Source organism: Octodon degus, unplaced genomic scaffold (assembly GCF_000260255.1).
Source record: "Octodon degus isolate 3935 unplaced genomic scaffold, OctDeg1.0 scaffold00246, whole genome shotgun sequence".
NCBI classification, from domain to species: Eukaryota; Metazoa; Chordata; class Mammalia; order Rodentia; family Octodontidae; genus Octodon; species Octodon degus.
Window position 1 is genome coordinate 2,202,300 of NW_004524822.1, and position 20,421 is coordinate 2,222,720.

General features: G+C 38.7%; 1 protein-coding gene across 1 annotated transcript in view; it reads right to left on the bottom strand.

Annotated features, from left to right (window-relative positions):
• Syne1 (spectrin repeat containing nuclear envelope protein 1) overlaps positions 1–20,421 on the bottom strand; it is a 564,055-nt gene that overhangs the window by 85,003 nt on the left and 458,631 nt on the right. The window contains 12 exon segments of the mRNA XM_023706255.1: positions 1,536–1,682; positions 2,256–2,438; positions 3,759–3,963; positions 4,321–4,454; positions 6,427–6,597; positions 8,382–8,537; positions 15,146–15,301; positions 15,714–15,890; positions 16,767–16,916; positions 18,528–18,710; positions 19,066–19,198; positions 19,839–20,035. Coding sequence (XP_023562023.1) covers positions 1,536–1,682; positions 2,256–2,438; positions 3,759–3,963; positions 4,321–4,454; positions 6,427–6,597; positions 8,382–8,537; positions 15,146–15,301; positions 15,714–15,890; positions 16,767–16,916; positions 18,528–18,710; positions 19,066–19,198; positions 19,839–20,035 — 1,992 coding nt within the window.

A 20,421-nucleotide genomic window follows, 5' to 3' on the forward strand; every position in this document is an offset into this window, starting at 1 on the left:
AAGAAGAAGAAGAAGAAGAAGAAGAAGAAGAAGAAGAAGAAGAAGAAGAAGAAGAAGAAGAAGAAGAAGAAGAAGAAGAAGAAGAAGAAGAAGAAGAAAATGAAAGAGCAACATTAAACAAAACAATCAGGAATTTTTTTCTTCTTTGGGATGGAAAGAATTGGTAGGCACAAGAACTCAGAAAGAAGGGGTCTGGGGAGATAGCTCAGTGGAATAAGTGCTTGCCTGGAAAGTTCAAGGTCCTGAGCTCATGCAGAAAGGAAAAATAAGCACCCAGACACTGGGCAGTTGTGTGATTGCCAAGGGACAAGAGGGTGGAGAGATGGACTGCAAAGGAAAGAGGAAATCACGAGGGAAGCCAAAGAAAAGTTCTGCGGGAATTTCTTGGTTCCACTGGTGTTTATCTTAAGAACAGTGGGAAGTCACAGGGGTTTTAACCAGGTAGATAATATGATAACACCTGTGATATTGTTTTCTACATTACTGAATATTTCAAATTGTTAGTAATTGAGTAAAACCTTTCATTTCTCTTTTTAAAAATTATCAAATACTGCTAATTGTCATTTCATGATTAGGCACTGTTTAAGGGTACACTGTGCTTTTTTGTTTGCTACTTGTTTCTTGGCAGCCCCGAAACTTGAATCCAGGGCCTTTCTAGTGAACAACATCCCCGAGCTTTTTAAAATTGTTTATTCTGAGATGAGGTTCAGGTTGCACAGACTAGGCTTGGATTTATGATCCTTCTGCATCAACCTGTCAGAATGTTGAGATTACAGGCACATGCCTGCATTCTGCCAAGCTCAGTGTGATGTTTTGGAATATGTGAAATGTTTTTATGTTTTTTTTTAGAAAAGTATTTATTTATTTACTTACTTGCTTACTTATTTACTTGGTATAGGGTCTTGCTACATAGCTTGGACTTTTAGTGATCCTCCTGTATCAGCCTCGCCAACTCTGGGATTACAGGTGTGCACCATTACGCCCAGTTCCGGGACCAGCACAGCATGCAGTGCCAGGGAATTGAACCCAGGTCCTTGCACTTGCCAGGCAAGCACTTAGACTGCCAAGCTATCTTCCCAGTCAGAATATGTGAAATGTTTAAATCAAAGTAATTAAATAAAACTTTAAAGAAGTAACTCATCCTAACTGAGCCAGCAGGAGAGTAGGTGAGTGGGGGGAAGGTTGTAAGACCTGCAGGAGGTTGTGTTGTCCAGGAAGATGGGATCACGAAGGTGGAAGAACCAAGAAGATGCTGTTAGCGACAGTTGGGAGGTGCAGGAGGTATTAGGGAAGTGATGGATGGCCAGTAGAAGGGACGGGAAGTGGAAAGAAGAGAGAGGTGGTTTCTAGAACTGGCCCTGGCTGGACTAACACTGAGCACAGTGTGTACTCCTCCAAGGAAGGAAGGTGGGCAGAGATGCTGAAGAGTTTCCTTGGAAATTCTAAAATAAGCAGGCCCACACTGGTTCTAAGTCGTGCTTATGACTTTGAGGACAGGAGTAGGAGATCTGGGACGGTCATGCAAGCATACGTACTTTAAGTTCTTCCATCCTTTCCTGGATGGTGGAGAGATCAGATGAGTGGGCAGGGTCTTGGCCTTGGAGCACCTCCTCAGCTTCCATAATCCAGGCCTCCAGAGCTTCCAGGCTCTTGGCAAAGGTTTCATAGTCAACAACACCAGCCTTTAACCACAAAACACCGTCACTGTTTTAGTGAAATCAGTTGGTATATTAATGCAACCTAATGAAATGGCAAATATATGTTGAAACTACTTTCCACATTCTTATATCAAATTGCCATTCCAGAGAGAAGCTGTTTTAAAATAATAAGCCCCATGATATAAAATTTCACTTCATTTATGTAAGTTTTCTAAAAAGTAGACTTATTTTTATATACCATTTGTCAACAATGAACGTGATTATTTAAATACATCATGAATTACATCTTAAATAATTCAGATTTTTGCAAAACCCAAGTAAATATTAATGTTAATGGCACTTAGTGTTAGTTAGTTGGACATACCAAGGAAGCAGGCATGGTTCGGGGGTTTATCTCTCAGAAAGATCTTAAAATTATACTACAGAGAACAGTGAAAAGCCCTTGTTATCTTCACTTGTTTCCATTGGACCTTCCAAGTTTGCCTTGGTCTTGGTGGAGCCATTGCTCCACTAAAGAAAATTGCATTTCCTATGTTTATGCCCAGACACTGCATGAAACACCCAGCTTGAAACACACACTGAACATGAACTCTGTACCTGTAATGCAGTCTGCTGTTTGCAAAGCGCTTGCTCCAGGGTACACAAGTGCTGGCTCAGGGAGAGCTGATCAGACTGAATGGCCTCGGCTGCTGAGGCATCCACTTGCTGCTTGAGTTGTTCTCCCAGCTCATGGAGAATGAAAAGGGAATCTTTGATGGTCCCAAGTCCTTTGAGGAGGTCCTGGAAGAAATGGACACAAACAGCCATGCACCTTGAAGTGATCAATGCAGTGTGCTGTTCAGTACAATCTGCAACAAGCAAAGGGCAGTTCACCTAGGCACAGTGACTCCCATTTGTTTTATTGCTATGCTAAACACCTTCTACTTGCATGAGAGTGATCAAAAATTGAATGCAATTTTTAAAAATAGTCCCTACATATATCAACATTTTATATGTACATCATACATCCACAAAATGCACACTTATTGCATATAGATAGTACATATAACCACACATGCAAATACTGTGTGTACTCTTCTGATAATAAAACCAGCATAGCTTGCTCATGGGGGAAATGGTAGAGAGGAGAGGGCCTATACTTTCAGAACGACTACCAGAGAGACAAGGGATTCCTTCAATCTTGACATTGGCAGGAAACAAAGAGTCTTTCGAATGAAAATGGCAGCTATTGTAAGGACAAACTATGTACATACACATACACAGAGGGAGAGGGAGAAGGAAAGGGAGAAAGAGAAAGAGAGAGACAGACAGACAGACAGAGAGAGAGAGAGACATGCACACACATGCAAAGCAAAACTCAAATCTTATTTTGTATTGTAAATGTTCCTCTTTCGTGTTAGATTTATTACTCAGATTGAAGATATTAGGAGACATTAAACTTTTACTTACATAGATCTTATAACTTGCCTAATCCTAATAAATGGAGTTGAGAAAGTTTATAAGATGATTTTTGTAACAAGTTCATTGAAATAAAGACAAATAAGGATAAACAGTAAGAGCCATGTAATGCATGAAATAAGAGCAGAGCCTTTTTTGAAAACCTTAAGTAGCTTACTGGCAGCTACAGTGAAAAAGAGAATTACTTAAAAGCTATTAAAAAGAAGTATAGCAATAAATCAAGACAAGAAAGACTTCTTTATACCACCAAATTCCTAGACAAAGCTATTGTAGATGTTTACATAGGAGATAACAAATCTAAGTGGATGAAAACTTTAACAGTAAAGGTATAATTTGATACCTCATGAGATCATTTCTTCTATAGCCATCTCGGTAAAAACGGATAACCTAAGTCTGTCTCCTGGATTATATTCCATTAGTAAAAGTGAGAAAAATGAAATAATGGGAGGGGAACCCATACATCTTCAGCATGTCCAACTGGGTTCTGCAATCCTAGAAGATTTCTTAACATAAGACAATAACTTTTGGATAACTGTCACAGGGTGAGACATATCCACGCGCATACACATTAGCATGAGCCCTGCTAAGCTCGTGAAGTCTGGGCATGGCACGCTGGGGAAACAGGGTAGTCCCTGCACGTACATTGCAATCTTGAATCCACGTAGCGACCTCACTGTCGGCGATGTCCTTGTCAGCAGCTACCTTCAGCAGCTCGCTGGTGCGTTCCTCCTGCTGCTGAATGGTGGCAGCACACTGACCGGAGTAATCCTTGTATCGCTGCCAAAGCTGAAGGAGGGCCTTGCTCCAGTGCAGCTGCTCGGCAATCTCTTCCAGCAAGTTATTCCATCTGAGGAGAAGCGCCAACATGCGTGGGCAGACCGTCAGCCCTCACCAAACACTGTTATTCTCTATTTTCTTTGTCATGATCCAGGTTCATGTGAACATGGAAACAACGCAGGGATGATTCCTTTCTATTTAACATGATTCAAAGTAACATGTCACTCACTGTTCTATGTCAAAGGTGAGTGATCTTTTGGAATATACCAGTTTTAATTATTTCCAAACATCTCCACTCTGTATTTGCTATCATACTCATTTTATGAAAATGAAAATATTTTTAAAGTAGAATGTGAAGAGCGTAAATTTGAAATGTCAGCAATAATGTTGGGATATAGATCATGTGTAAAGTGAGTCTACTCCATACCTCATATTGACGTCTTTCAATGTATTGGTGAGGGTTTCCGTCACAGGTGGGTGACACTCTTTTAGTAGTTGGTTGGTGACAGCGCCAAATTTCTCTAAGCTCCTTTCTTGTTTTTCTAAATCATCATGAAGATTCTGCCCAAAGGAAAAAAAAAAAAAAAGTCTCACAGATGACATGACAGCATCTAAATCCCGATAAGCACATTTCAAAGAACTGACCATGTTATACACATGCATGACTTAGCTCTACTGCTACATGAGCTTTATTTAGTCATGTTTCCCTTTTAAATAATTTTGTGGCTCTGATAAGAGAGGCTCTGGATTTAAATGTCTTTGTACTGGCATCTCCAATTTTCCTGCAAGTGACCACAGCGTGCATCCTTCTCCAGTATCCGGTAGGCAATGTGGTCATGGCACGAGCACCACCTGGCACTGCGGTTGCTACTGATACTCTCACAGCAGAACACCAGGACACCATGGACACTGGTGCAGTGGCTCCCCCAAAGCCTCCTGGTAACTGAGATTGTAAGTCGTAGTCTTCCTGAGTACCATCTCTATGTTCTGTCTTTGAGTGTTCTTGGCAAAAAAATTCTTTTAATTCCCTGCATTTTTAATTGACAAAAATAACTGCATGTTCAAGGAGTACAGATTATCTTTGGATACATATCTACATTATAGGGTGATTAAGTTAAGCTGATTAACATATACATCACTTTGTGTACTTTTTAGTATTGTCCAAAAACATGGAAATCACAGAAAATGGGAATGGAATGGGAGAAACCTAGAATCTGGGAGAGGGAAGAAGAAAAGCTCGCGGTCTCAGCTGGATCGGAGGAGCCACCTGTGGTGAGCTATGGCACAGAATGTGACTATAATTAATGATAATGCACTGTGTATTTCAAAATTGCTCGAAGCAAAGTGTCTGTCTAAGGAAGGTTTGGTGGAATTTTCCACCAAAGACCAGGAAGGAACAAGGAGATGTTTTCCTGGAAATGCTGCCCAAATGGCAGGCTTGAGTTCTTAGTAGAACACCCCAGGCAAACTGGGCTCCAGACTCTAGTGCCATTTAACATCAATATCTGATTGCCCTTAAATCAAAATATTCAAAGGAAGTGCCCTTCATCTTTCACCTCTTTAGACAACTTAACATATAGAATGTGTTAAATTATAAAAGGCTTCTAATATCCTCAAAGTTACAAAGTTTGTTTTTATACATATTGTGCTCAAAATTCAAAGGGTTTGAATGCTGCTCGGTCTCTGCAACAACTGTTCAAATCCTCCCTACCTCACCCCCGAAGAGACTATTCCTTCAGAACGAATAGGCAGGAGGTTGGCAACACATCAGTTCAGAGAGCCAAGTCAGGGAGCTAGGCTGCCAGGACCAGAGGTGCATGCTGGGCCCACGGGGGCAACCTGTCCCTCAAGGGCAGGCCCTGCCCAGCCCAGGGCTTGTGTCATCAGTCAAGAGGAAGGGGCAGTGGCGAGTGACTGTGGCCCAGCACACAGGTGTGCGGGGGAAGTGAGGGCAGCGGAGATTTGCAGACAGTGCCTGAGATAAGAGCTTGTGCCACGGCTTGGAGAACGAGCAGCAGTGAATTCTAGACCCGGGGAGCAAAGAAGCACAAGACAGCAAGCAGTGAGTGGCGGGAAGGAGGGACGTGGACACGCTGGACAGCCTGCGGCTGTGGCACTGAAGAAAGTCACAACTTAACACTGCACACATTTACCACTTTGGCTATTTTTCTCTTTGTTTTCTTTTAAATCCCTTAGAAAGTGTTTGGAAAGGCAGGATAAAAAGAGAAAGGGGAGACATAAAAGGTAGTGATAACGGATGAAGGAAGTTGGTTTGGCATAAAATCATTTTATTCAGTATTGCTGATGCTGGTGGTTATTATCTAAGAGGAAGTTTAAAATTTAATTTGCTAATATAGTCACTCATCCAGAACTTGGTACCCACAGGTATATCTGATTAAGTCACAATAAAGCAGGTACAATTGAAAGATTTTTTTAAAACATTAAATGTCAACAGCATACTGGGAAGCTTTACTAATGAGTAGATCCTCTCAATTAAAAATAATGTTAAAGATGCTTTAAATTCATGCCTTACCTGAAGATTGTCTACCTGAACCTGCACAGCTTCTAAGGAGCCAGTCAGCAGCCGGAATCGGGACAAGGCATATCGGGCCTCCATGAGGTAAGTATTCATCTCGTCAAAGGCCACTTTGTGACAACCCCACTGATCAAGCACCGACTTCAACAGTATCTTCAGCTGCCCAGCCTTTTGGAAAAGAGGAACACTTGTAATTATGTAATGCTTAAAGTGATACAATCTATACCCCCTTGATTGAAGATATTAACATCTAAAAACATCAGGGTTTCAGGCATTATTAAAAAACTGGAAAGATGTGTGAAAGGTAAATTGAGCGACTTTGAAATCTATGCCTTTCAAACTATTGAACACTCAGCCTAAATATCAATGTTAAAAGATGATTAATAAACACATGGATTTTAAAGTGGGAGGAAGTAATTGCATTACATAAAGCTATTTAAGAAATATATTTAGTATTTTTAATGCATTAAATCATCGAATCTTGGGGGTAACTACCCACTCGGCCCCCCCTCCTGTTCCTCTCTCAGGACAGGAGCTTTCTTTCTCTCAATAAGTATATTCTGCTCATAAAAATAAATAAATAAATAAATAATCGAATCTTTTTTTTTTTATTGGTGAAACCAGAGATTGAACTCAGATCCTTGCGTTTGCCAGTGAAGTGCTTATCGTACTGAGCCATCTCCCCAGCCCCAACAGAGTGGGAACTCAAACCTGTGAAGTCGCACTATAGAGCCTAATGTGTAAACCGCTACGCTATCTCTCCAGCCAAATCATCGAATCTTGATAATAATCTTATTATATGGGAATAATCATTATCTTTATCTTATAGATGAGAAAACTGAGGTGCTCAGAGGTATTGAAAATTACCTAATATCATATAGTTAGAAAAGAACAATGTTTAAATTAGGGACATCAGGGGTCAGGGAGATAGTTTAGTAGAATAAGAGCTTGCCTGGCAAGCACAAGGGCCTGAGTTAATCCCCAGTTCTGTCAAAAAATAAAAATTAAAAAAAAAAATTAAGGTTATCATTTCCCAAGAAATGATATCTGTACACACACACACACACACACACACACACACACACACACTCACACACCCTCAAATGAGTATCTCAAGGCAAAACATATAAAATGATTTTCTATATGTATTTGTTTTGGCCTGTATCAATTAATAAGATGGCTCCTTGGGACTTCCTGGATGTGAACACTAATCTAAATCTAAGGCTCTAAGCACACAGAGTAGGTAGGGCCATGATCAAGGAAAGAGATCATTTAAATTAATTCGCCTTTGCTTTCTCTGCTTTTCTTTTCTGCATACAGGGAAACTGCCACAACCCATCCAAGTACTATCTGATGGGCCAAAGGTGCTGCGCCAGCTATGAGGCAATGCCCATGGGTGCAGCCAGGTGCCAGCCCTATCTGAGGAAGCTCCAAAGCAGGCAGGAGGGCAAGTACAAAAGATCAAGAGGAACTTTCTCGGTTTCCACTTTACACTAGTTTGTTTTTTCCATGAGGCAACATTTCCATGAAAGAACTATGAGATACTTCCATGGCCAATTATTTTCAGACATTTGCACTGAATTACAAAAATGTATATAGTAAAACAGATTTAAAGTCAGGTTCAAGATAAGGTAGACACAGTAGAAAGCTGAGTCTGGAGATGGGCACAAGGAAACGTCTACCATCTCCTGTTTCTACGTAGTGTTCAGGAGAAAGAACACGGGTGGAGAAAGATGTTGAGAATTGTCCAGGCCTAGATAGTGTCAACAGCTACGGGAGTGAGTGAGTAAACTCAGGAGAAGCATGAGAAGACACTTCTTTTTTAAAAAAGGTAAATGAAATGGGTTTTAGGGCACAAAGAGGTGATAGACAGATTTGGCAACTGATTACAAAGTCAAGCTAACACTCGCAGAGTGGACAAGAGCTAGCCGAGGCTCTGCGCGCTGCGTTACCATGTGCTCCAGGCTGGCCCAGGCCTGGCTGAGCTCCTGCAGTGTGCTCATGACCGTGCCACACACTTCTTCTTTCTTGTTCTGAATCAGAGCAAGCCCGTTCTGCTCAATTTTCTCTACTTCTTTTTCTTTCGCTTTAATCAAATCTTCAAGATCCTGAAAGATTTTAAAAAATAATAATTTAAAATTGTTCTATTACGGAACCTTAAAATCGAGCTATGATAGTTTTGGGGACTAAAAACCTGTTGCAAACCAAAATAATCTCCATTCTCAAAAAGGGTCTCCACATAATAGTATGTTTTCCTATATTTGAATGTAAAAAAAAATAAGGCTTTTACTAATCAGTTGGGGAATTGCTGTACCTTTAAAAATGTTGAATCTGATTACTTACCAGAAAAAAAATACCATCATATAATTTTTTTTTCTAAAAAGTTACAAGGAAATATGTCAGAATTGGTAAAATTATTATTATTATTATTATTATTATTATTTTGGCAGAACCGAGATTGAACTCAGGCCTTTGTGCTTGCCAGCGAAGCACTTATTCCACTGAGCCATCTCCCCAGCCTGGTAAAATTATTTAAAAAGTCATATTGCCATTTGGTATTTCAAAAGTTACACAGCCTATCTGCTTGGAAGACGTCCAGCAGCGCAGTGTTTGAGGTCCAGAAATGTTTGATCCTATTGTGTTGTTCTGGTAAGTGAAAAATGTTGACTCGGACTCAGTTTCTTCAGCTGGCAAAGCAGAAGTTTGAGAAAGCATTTCCATTATCTTGCCTTTCTTTTGAAATACTATGATCACACATGATTTTGAAAGTTTAGAAGCTTTTTCTGGACTCAAATCTTCATTTTCTCCAGGAGGTTCATTTATAACTATCAGATAAAATGTTCAAGAAAGAAAAATACAATGAGAAAAAGGTCCCCCATACAACAGTCACAATCCAACATATATATTTAATGCCATCTTAAAATACGAAGTTCCGGGGGCCGGGGAGATGGCTCAAAAGAATAAGTGCTTGCCTGACAAGTGCAAGGGCCTGAATTCAATCCCCAGTTCCACAAAAACAAATAAGCAAACAAAAAGAAGTTCCATAAAGCTGGCTCAGACAAACATTAACATTTAATAGATAAATACACTGGAAGATCAGGTCATCCAAACTGGCTGAGGTCACAGACCTGGTGAGGCCCAGGGGGGCAGCCAACCTAAGCTCTTTGAACCTCCTGACTCCTAGGCCCAGTGCGGGAGGTGAGCTGCTGGACCTAAGCTAGGAGAAGCATGAATCCCATGCCTAGTGCTGACGGAGCCAGGCAGTGAGCTACGGTTATGCTCCTAGATTCAGAGGCACACTTCTGGAGGGAAAAGTGCACTTGCAGGTCCTGGAGGTTAGAGGAGAGGAAAATCTCAAAATACTTTTCTGTTCAGATGAAGTCTCAGCTACATAAAAATGACTTGCAGCCCTTCTCGTGTTCCATATATGCGGGTAATAATATTGGTAGCTGGTGATACGGTTGGTGTGAACGCTGAGTCCTGTATCTACTAGGCTAATCACAAGCTGTGTGCCTCCTCGTGCCCTTCATCACCTCTTCTGTTTACGCGTCCGTTGTGCTCACTCCCTCATTTAGAAAATAAGGACAATAAGCTATTTTCTGCTTACCAAGAGATACAAAATTAAGTCAGTGTATATTCAATTGTCTTTTGATCTGTCAAAAACTAACCAAATATAAGACATGATATGAAGCCACTTGTTTGCCATACTTATATTTCACTTAGCAGTTTGCCATATTTATATTTCACTATAAATAATAAAGAATGTATCTTTTTTTCTTCAACAACTACTAAGCTATTTTTGTCTTGATGCAGTTAATCAGAAATTCAGGCACTTAGTAGCTTAAATAGATCACTTTTGTTTTCGTTATTATTATTCTTTCATTTCTAGTTTATAATTCGGTCAATATTATGACTGCATTGATAAATACTAGAGACAGAATCTAGTTATTACTGGGATTGCAGGTCCTTTATGTAGTGAAGAAAATATAATTAATTTAATTTTTGCAAGCTTTCTCTTTATTACTATAAAAAGCCATACAACATAACTGTGATTTATATTTGACAAATAATATATTAGGTACTTATTGAGATTTTGATACATAGATGTAAATAATCCTGTCAGTATGATACTAAAATTTACCTCTTATAAATTAATTTTATACTCATTTATCCATAAGCATTGACTATTTTCAGTGACAAATATTAAAGATGTGATACTCTGGTTAGAAACACATCTCAGTAAAAATGCCCTATAGTGTATGTGGGCATAAGAGCAAAATCCAAGAAGGAAACCTTTCCCTTCAATAATAATGAAAAGATTATTCCACTTCTGATCAATGAAGGGAAAGGCCAGAACTAATGTTTTTGTTACAATAAATCATTCTCAACTTGGTTTAACTCATAAATATCACTTTTTATGTTGCTTTAAATTAATAAATCATCTCTAAAAGACCGGACAAATATTCAGGAATTTTTAAACAAAATGCAGCCTGAATCCAGTCACTGATTTAAGTGTGTTGGCTTGAATTTTATACTTTGGTCCAAAAGAATAAGTTCTCAAAAATGACAATAAATTTTATCAAGGTTTGTGGCAATGCCAAATAGAACCCGCCAGTTAGGCCCCTGTAATTTATGTGTGATATTTCAAAATGGCAGTGTGGTAACTTTCTTTGCACGATCTTGTTTCACAGAAGTGACTTTTCATTTGAAGCCATAAAATGGTATTAACAGGGACATCTTTAAACCACAGTGTAGGCTTTCTCTCCCAGCAGTGCCCGAACTGACGCTGGGAGACTGAAACTTAGGTCTTGGGAGTAGCCTAAGTTGGCCAGGCTTCCGTAATATTTTCCAGATTCTAATGCATCTCTAATACACAGAAGACATACACAGGAAAAGAAACAAAGGGAAAGTGGTGGGGAAAGTACATTAAAGAAAATGAAAAAAAAATAGGAAGAGAAAAAAGAAAATGGGAAGGAAAAGGAAAAAAGGAGAAGTTACACTATGGTAGTATTTCAGTCTGCCAACAGTCAAGCCATCCCAAGAGTGAATCAGCAAAACACTAACCTTGTTAATACTAAAAACTGCTCTCTAAAATCAGTAGAAATCTTTAGCTCAAAACTGAACAGGAATAGGCATGCAAAATGGATCAAACAATTAAGCATAGCTATTCCTTTCAATAAATAGAAATTAGTAGTATAATTATCCTATCTTTCTTTCTCTCTTTTTTTCTCCTTTCACCCATCCTAGCTGTTCTTTCTCTCTTTTGAGCAGATTCTTTCCCCTTTACAACATCTATTTTACCATTTGGATTTTATTTACTCTTCAGTTTCTCACACTAGGAAGACAATATGATGATGTTTCAACATGCAGGACTGATTTACTCACTTATTAGTATGGTCTCTAGTTGCATCCCTTGGCCTATAAAAGTCTCATGCTTATCTTTTCTTATGCATTTAGTACAGGTGATACAGCATTTAGTACAGGGTGTTCAGACTCTCACTACATAGATCAGACTTGCAGTGATTCTCCTGTTTTCAGCCTCTCAAGAACTGGGATTACAGGTGTGTGCCCTCATGCCCAGTCTCAATCGCTGTCTCAGCATGCCCCGGGGGTGGGGCCAGCATGGCATGCTGGGAATCTAACCTCGGCCACTGTGCTCTGACTAAGCTTTAGTCCACTGAGCTATCAGGCCGGCCCCTTTATCTTTTTTTATTGTTGAGTAATACTCCATTGTATAAAATATCATTTTTTATCTAATAATATGAACAACTACTTAGAAGATAACAATAGGCAACATAAAAATCATTGTTAATTTCTTATCATCTTGTTTTGAAATTCTGTATTTTTAAATTTTATTTATTTATTTATTTATTTATTTATTTTTGCGGTACTGGGGATTGAATTCAGGACCCTGTGCTTTCCAGGTAGGCACTTATTCTACTGAGCTATCTCCCCGGTCCCTTTTTATTCTCTTTAAAATAAAAAAAAAAAAAAAATGAAAAAAAAACTCAACAGAAGACATGACTTTTCATCCTTAAGAACAAAATTTTTGAAATTCTGGCTTATTTGTAGATGTTAGGATTTATGGCCTAAACTCAAACTATGACTGGTCCTTGGCAAACTGGAAGTGTAGTGAGATCGGCTGGTGTACATTTCTGGTCTTTAGGCTTTTTTATGTGCCCATCTTCTGATGTAAAGCATTTTAAAAATGATTACTGCTAGGAGTGTTGGCACATGCCTGTCATCCCAGCCCTTCGAGGGCTGAAGCAGGAGGATTTCCGCGAGTTTCAAGCTACACTGGAAGACACAGCGAGTTCAAGGCCAGCCTGAACTACATAGTGTGAGGGGAACGTGATAACCACTACACTACGGGAACAGCCTTGAACTACATAGTGAGACCTGCCTCCCCCCCACAAAAAAAGAAAGATTATTTAAAAATTCTTTTCTATTGGATGCTCTTCTTTGCCATTTTTATGCCTTTGGAGCATGTTACAAGTCTTTTTGCCAGTCCTTATGTCTCTGACTGAGTGCTTAAATAGATGCTGTCTCATTAAATGTGTCCCAAATCGATATAGAAAATTATATATACCAAATTGGTATAGAAAATATACTGATTGGAGAAATTTTTACTCAAGTCCTTTCTTTCTGAACTCTAAAACAGAAAAACAAGATTTAGGGGAAGGGGCATTTGTAGGATGCAAGATAAATGAAGTCATAGCTAATCTGCAGCCTAGTGAAAAGTACTGCATTATTTTAAAATCCTTTGGATTGCAGCATTAACAGGAAGAGCTCACACTGTATGTACAGATGTGTGAGGAAATTACGTGTAGCTAGGTCCCTGGAAGACATTAGGAAAGCAGTCTCTGCACCTGAGCCCTCGGTCCTCGACTAGAGGGGGCTGAGGCTCCCTGAGCTCCTCCCTGGGACAGAGCAGGAGGGAACGCTGTTGCCCATGAAGTGTTTACTCCAGAGCAGAACTGGGATCCAAGCAAGCCTCTGGAGCTCTCCACTCACGGGAAGCACAAAGCAGAGAAGTGACGCCGTAAGGGAGGAACCTGGGCTGGCTAGTGCTGGGCGTGAGATCAGCCTGGTTTCTGCAATCAGTAGTTGTATCAGAAAATATTACGGAGACTTAAGAATTCTTACAAGTAAATATGGTACACAGACACTGTAATTTTATTTTGAATTAAAAAAAATTTAAAATATTCAGGAAATGTGATTATAACTTAAATATGAAATAATATCAAGAAACCATTATTATTTTTGTAGTACTATTATGGTTGTACAATAAAATATGTTTAAAAGATGTGTATTATAGTTTTTAGTGACAAAATGACATAATCTCTGGGATGCACTATGACACCCTTAAGGAAAAAAAAAAAGAATTCAGTTGGATATATCCAAAATCATACAGTTTTAGATCTAGTAATTGGTATGTAAGACTTACTACATTTCTCTCTACTTATGAGATTGTTTGAAAACTTGCATCATTAAAAAATTTTAAAGACAGCCAAACTGAGTGGTGCGTGCCTGGCATCCTGGTACTTCAGACGCTGAAGCAGAAGGATCACCCCAAGTTGGAGGCCAGCCTGAGTACATAGTAAATTCAAGGCCAGCCTGAATTATACGGTGAGACTGTGTCTCAAAAAATAAATACATTGTAGCAGGACAGTCCTATGACATTTTTTTCTTGTCTCTTGTTTTCTTTTTTACCTTTTTATTAAAACAAATATTTACTTGTGAGAGAGTATAGCAGTAATTGATATGACATTAGAAGCAGTACGTATTTAGAAGACCAGAATGACAGGCATTCCAAGCATGACCCTAGTAATACACATTGCTATCCTTGGTGCAGTTGCTTAGTTCACAGGTATCAGCACATATAGTCAGTCAGGGTGAGAATCCTACCAATTAACTGCTAGTTTCAAAAACCTGTTGGAGATTCTCAGGATCATTGCCTTATCCATCGTGTGTATTTAAATGTATGGCTTTGCCCCTGCCATGTTTCCTAGCTTTTGTCCTTGCCCTCTCTTTGTTGTTTAATCCTTAAGTCCTCGCTTTCCATTTAGTTCTGCTATACCTTTCAATTCTCAAGTCAACAACTTTTTTTTTTTTTTTTTTTGCTCAAGACAACAACTTCTGAAATTGCCAGTTCTATGGATATCCCACTGCTATGATGGACTACTGGACTATATAGGATTATTCTGCTGAATTCACATACCTACAATATTTGAATAGCAATGGAATACCCATCTCTGACAAAACTAAACAAAAAAGGGAGATATAAATGAAGGACCATTTTGTAGTGAAAAAAAATCTGTGTAAACAAAATAGTTAGCATAGATATACAGCTACTTTCTCTTAGTTCAATGAGAAGAAAGATTTGTACTAATAGTGTTTAGACAAGATATCATGTCTGCGTCTTATACTATGAATAACTACTATGAAGACAACAATATGCAATATATTAATTATTGTAACTGTCCTACGAACCTGTTTTAAAATTATCTCATTGCTATTTCTTTCTCAATAAAATTAATTAAAAAATAAATACATTAAAGCAGCTGGAACAAAAGTGGCAAAAAGTCTGTTAGCCACGTAATTAGAGAAATGTGTTTCCAAATGCAAGTTTTGAAAATTATTTAGCTTGCATCTTTTTCAGCATCTGCATGAAACTGTGAAAGGGACATGCATGTGAGCCTCCTGGATCCTTTACCTGACAGTCTTTCAGTGCGTTCTGAACGGAAACCTGGTCTCCAATTTGATGTTGTTGCTTCAATTTCTCTTCCTGGGTTGCAAACCAAGTTTTCAGACACTGTACACTATTTTCATATTCTGACCAAGATTCCAATAAGCCTTCCAACAGCTGGATCTAAACAAACATAATGAATTGAAATTTGTAATTTTATATTAAAAGAAAATCAGTGGCAAGCAAACTGTTCTAGCCACTATTACCTCCCCAGTGAAGAATTGCTAAAATATAACCCATTGTATGTACAATTTAAGAAACTCATTTTATCAAGTGTGAATCAATGGTTATCATTGATAAACAAGAATAAAAACAAAGACAAGAGAAATTAAGAGGTATCTTTTAAAACTGAACAATAAACATGAAATACACAAAGAGAAAAACGACAGGACTAAAGAAAGTTCAGAGCCAAGCTTCAGGGGCAGTGCCGGGAGCGCGCTGGTGCCCCATACTACATGGGAAATGAGTCTTCCAGACAGAACCTGCCTGCTCCAGGTTTTCAGGTGAAAACAGGCAGTACTGGATACTGGCTCACCTTCTCAGTCACTAGACCTTGCAGGATCTGCCAGCTTTTATTCATGGCTCCAAGCTGCTCGGCAAAATCAGTCTTATCGCTTCGTTTGCTCTCCACGTCCTGACTGCTGATTTGTAACACAGACTGGTTCACAAAATCGACTGTTAGCTGTTTGCAGTTGATATCTATCTTAAATCCCTAAGGAAAGAAAGGGGGAAATAAGAAAACAAGATGGCATGCAGAAATAGTTTATTTTACCAGGAGTTGAAACACCTTAGATTACCTTAATATTACCATTATCCTTTTTATGGTTTTGTCCAAATGGCACAAGTTGTGTTTATTCCCCTGGCCTATCATTTTCAGAAGTCAAACATGGACATGTTTGCATTATATAAACATACATATGCATATATTTAGGCAGAAGATGCAAAGCTGGTGAAATTACATAATGTTTATATATTATTATAATTATTTTTTGCCTTACCCTTTTTTTTTTTTTTTTGCAGAACCAGGGATTGAACTATAATTATTTTTTCATCCCTACTATTTGTTGAATAACAAAATTATTGTCAACAGTGGACAAACTTTCTAAGGCTATACATAGCTAGAGATACAGTTCTCATGTTTCTGAATTCCTATCTGGTCATCAGTATGTGCCTGTTTCAAGTTTTCTGGTGAAAACAAGCCCTAGCTGGACACCTGGCTTACCTTCTCAGTTATGAGACCTTGCAGGATTTGCCAGTTTATATTCATTGTTCCAAGCTGCCCAGCAAAATCAGTCTTATCCCAAGACCTGAGTTCTAGAATTTGAGTTGTGGAGTTCTTTCAAATAAAATATCCTAACTGCATGAAAATTTTATTGATTGATTGATTGATTGATATTTTAAGGAAGGGTCTACAGGGTGTTCAGGGTCTCACTACTAGATTGGACTCCTAGTGATCCACCTGTTTACAGCCTCCCAAGAGCTGGGATTATAGGTGCGTGCCACAATGCTCAGTCTCAATTGCTGTCTCAGTGTACCCTGGAGGTGGGGCTGGCACTGCATGAAAAATTCAAAACAAAGTGTTAATTACCTTGTATTTCTGAAGGTATTTATGAATTGCTTTGCAACCTATAGTGTTCTTGATATCCTCTTCATCCTTCTGAATAACACTTTCCATTGAAGAAATCCAACTCATGACTTCAGAAATGGCATGGCGGGAAGACAGCTTATCCATCTGGAGCTGGGCAAGTCAGAGACAGCAGAAGTTCCAGTATTAAATCCAAACCCAATGTGTGATCACACAAGAACACCGCAGTAATTCCTACCGAAGTAGCAGCACAACTATCATTTCTTAATGGCATTTTATTTTTAGATCTTAGAAGCTTGAAACACCAGGCAGACACTGAACAATACCTGTCATTTCATGTTCACTTGATATCTAATCCTGTAAACATTGTGTAAATATTAACTAATGAGGCAAAACACCAGCAAGAAGAAAATACTCTTATTTTATAGTTTTATGTTTTTAAAAATCTAACTACAACACATTCAACAGATGTATTTTATTAATTAGCTTGTAAAAAATCTCTGTGTATTATGACTCAGGAATGTTAAAAGAAGAAAAACACCATACTACAAGCTATCATTTTCTAGATTTTTTTGCCATACTAATATTTATTCCTAAGGGCACAGTCAACTTCCTGAGGCACTAACTAAAATACACCAACCTCTGAATTTTACTTAATATATCACACATTTATGAACATATTTAACATAATAATTTGTAAGAAGAGGCAGTCATTTAAAATAATTATAGATCAACTTCTAATGTGGTACTCAAAGGCAGAGATGAACATAGGCAATTTGTCCCCCTCCTAGGAATATATAATGCTGACTAAGAGAGAGGTGGTGTGTACACTAAATGCAGTTGTCATGCATTTAGAGAGAGAAAATGATACTATGATCTGGGATTTGAGTGGAGTGAGGCATATTCCAGAGAAAAGGAGTACAATCACATACCAAATAATGACCTTCCAGTCACTAACATATATGATGATTGTCCCAGGTGATAATATTGTCTGGTGACATTGTAGACATCTTGGTTCATGTGAATATACTCTATGATGTTGACAAGATGGCCCAAGGATGTATTTTCTGGAATGGAACCCTGCTTTTTAAGAGATGCCTGATTATACCTACCTTTACTGAATTCTAGTTGTTCTCTTGTATGTGAAACACTAGACCTTTTACCATACCATATCATAAATCTTCAGGGCCACTTATTTTATATAACTGCTCATATTGTTCCATTGGAAAATAGTCTGATTTTTTATTTTTATTTTTTTTAGGGAAGGGTCTACAGGGTGTTCAGGGTCTCACTATTAGATCAGACTTGTAGTGATCTGCCTGTTTACAGCCTCCCAAGAGCTGGAATTGCAGGCACGCCAGCACGTCCAGTCTCAGTTGCCATCTCAGTGTGCCATGGGGGTGGGGCTGGCAAAGCAGGCCCAGTGATCGAACCCCCCACCCCTGTGCCTACTTGCAGGCACTTTAATCTGCTGAGCTATTTATCTGGCCCTGAAAAATAGTTTTAAACAAAGCCAAAGATCCCAATGCATACACACAAACACACCTACACATAATCAAGGAGCTTTTGGAAGTAGTGCTATCTGAATATAGCTCCATGAAATGTTTCCTTTTTACTGTATAATACATGGTTAGGAAGAGAAGACAGATGTCTAAGACAAAGCTGCTACCAATTTGTAAGCAAAAGTCGATTAATACAGTTTTGTTTATGTTTTATATAGCTTAAATCAGGTACTATCAACTAAACCCGTCCTTACTTCCATACCTGGTGGAGCTTTTCCTGGACAGCTGGAATATTTGTCAGGAGGTCCATCCACTGGCTATCAATGTGGGACAACTCGGAGCGCAGGGCAGCCGTGTCCACTTTCTTCAATCGAAGAAGCTGATTTCCAGTGCTCAGAACAGATGATTTCAGGGAGGACTTAGCATCCACTTCTTTAGAAAACTCCTAAAAGAAGTAGCACTATTCACATTAGGATTATGTAGTTAGACCTTTCATTTGAGAATAGAGATCAGTTTATTGCATAGGACAGCCTTCCTCAATATCTTCAAGGGAGCACTAAGTTGGGTTCTGCAGAGGTGAGTGAAATTATCACACAGTAGCACTCAGCTGAAGGTCAACTGTTACGTGGTAATTACTGGACAGAGCCAGTGTCGAGCATAAGCAGAGGTGACCCCTGGCAGTGTGCACAGGACACTCAGCACCCATCACTGTGGCTCCCTTTCTCTGGGTAGGGGTTAGGCCTTACGTTCTGCCTTGAAAACACAAAGTTGAATCAAATGCCTTTGATTATCAGACTCACCAGGAAAGCATTTAGATGATCACGGACCATTTCCAGTTCTTGTGGGACTGTCACAGATTGCTGAGTCCAGAATACTAGCCTATCTTTTGCAGACTGTAACCAGCGAATTAGATCTGCAGATTCGCTTTGATATCTGTAAGTATATTAATGAATCAATTGAGTATCCAATCCCTGTCTTCTGCTCAGTCATTTGATTCACCAATGACAAAAGTTTTACAAGAGCCTTGATAGATTTAGACGGAAACTGCACTAGGTTGGCACTCTGGAATCCTCTCTTAATATTAATACTTTGACCCAGTCTATCTCTCAGTTTCCGCTTTCCCATCTATAACCTTAAAGAAAACAAAAACAGATTATTTTCTCTTCCTTCACGCTGATTCTTGGAAATACTAGATAATGTTTATGAAAGTTCTTTGAAATGAGAGAGTACTTTATCATGCAAAAGCAACCATCTACTCCCTTCAAAAACTTCCCATGGTCCTTGAGATGTTTTCCTTAATCAACATTTACTCTGCTTTCTCTACTTCTAAAGTTTTACTGGGAGTACCTATGCATAGGCAAAGAAGGGTGACAGTTTAAATAAAGGTAAGTTTCAGTATGCAGCTGTCTTCCTGCTCAGCTTGACGATATGTTTACAAAAAATTGTCACTCTACAACTGTTCATCTATTTCTAAATTATGTAATAATGTGTGTATCTTTTCCAAGTCCAGCATCCAGTAGTCTCAATACACTGCCCTAATTATTAAAAGTATACAAAATAATCATCCTCTTACCTGGTCCAGTGTTTCAATATTGTTTCCAACCTGTGAAGTTCCTTAGACACTTTATTGGTATTATTTAGCCAACGCTCTCCGAATTGATTTAGCTGGCTTTCTAGATCTGAGCAGCTGACTGATAGCAGAAGTCGCTTTCCATCATCTAATACTTGGTATAATTTAGGCTGGTATTCATTGAGGCTGGATTTTAAGTGCTAAAATGATTGACAATATGGGTTAAAAGTTTGAATAGTGTATTCTTTGTCTTTGAGAACTGTAATTTTTCTGGCATCTACAATGTTCCTGTGATTATTATTCAAACATAAACTATTTACACCCAAACAACACTGAAGACTTCTTCAAAATAGTTCATAGTAATTTATCTCTGTCAGAGTACAGATGTTCTCCTTTTTGTTTTGTTGGTAGCATTTTTAGGTGTAATCAAAAAGGCTAAACTTAATTATTTTAAGAGTAGTTGCATGCTTATAATACCAGAACTCAGGAGACTGAGGCAGGAAGATCATTGCAAGCTCAAGACCAGCCTGGGCTACAAAGTGAGCTCAATGCCAGCCTAAACTGCATAGTGAGACCCTATCTCAAA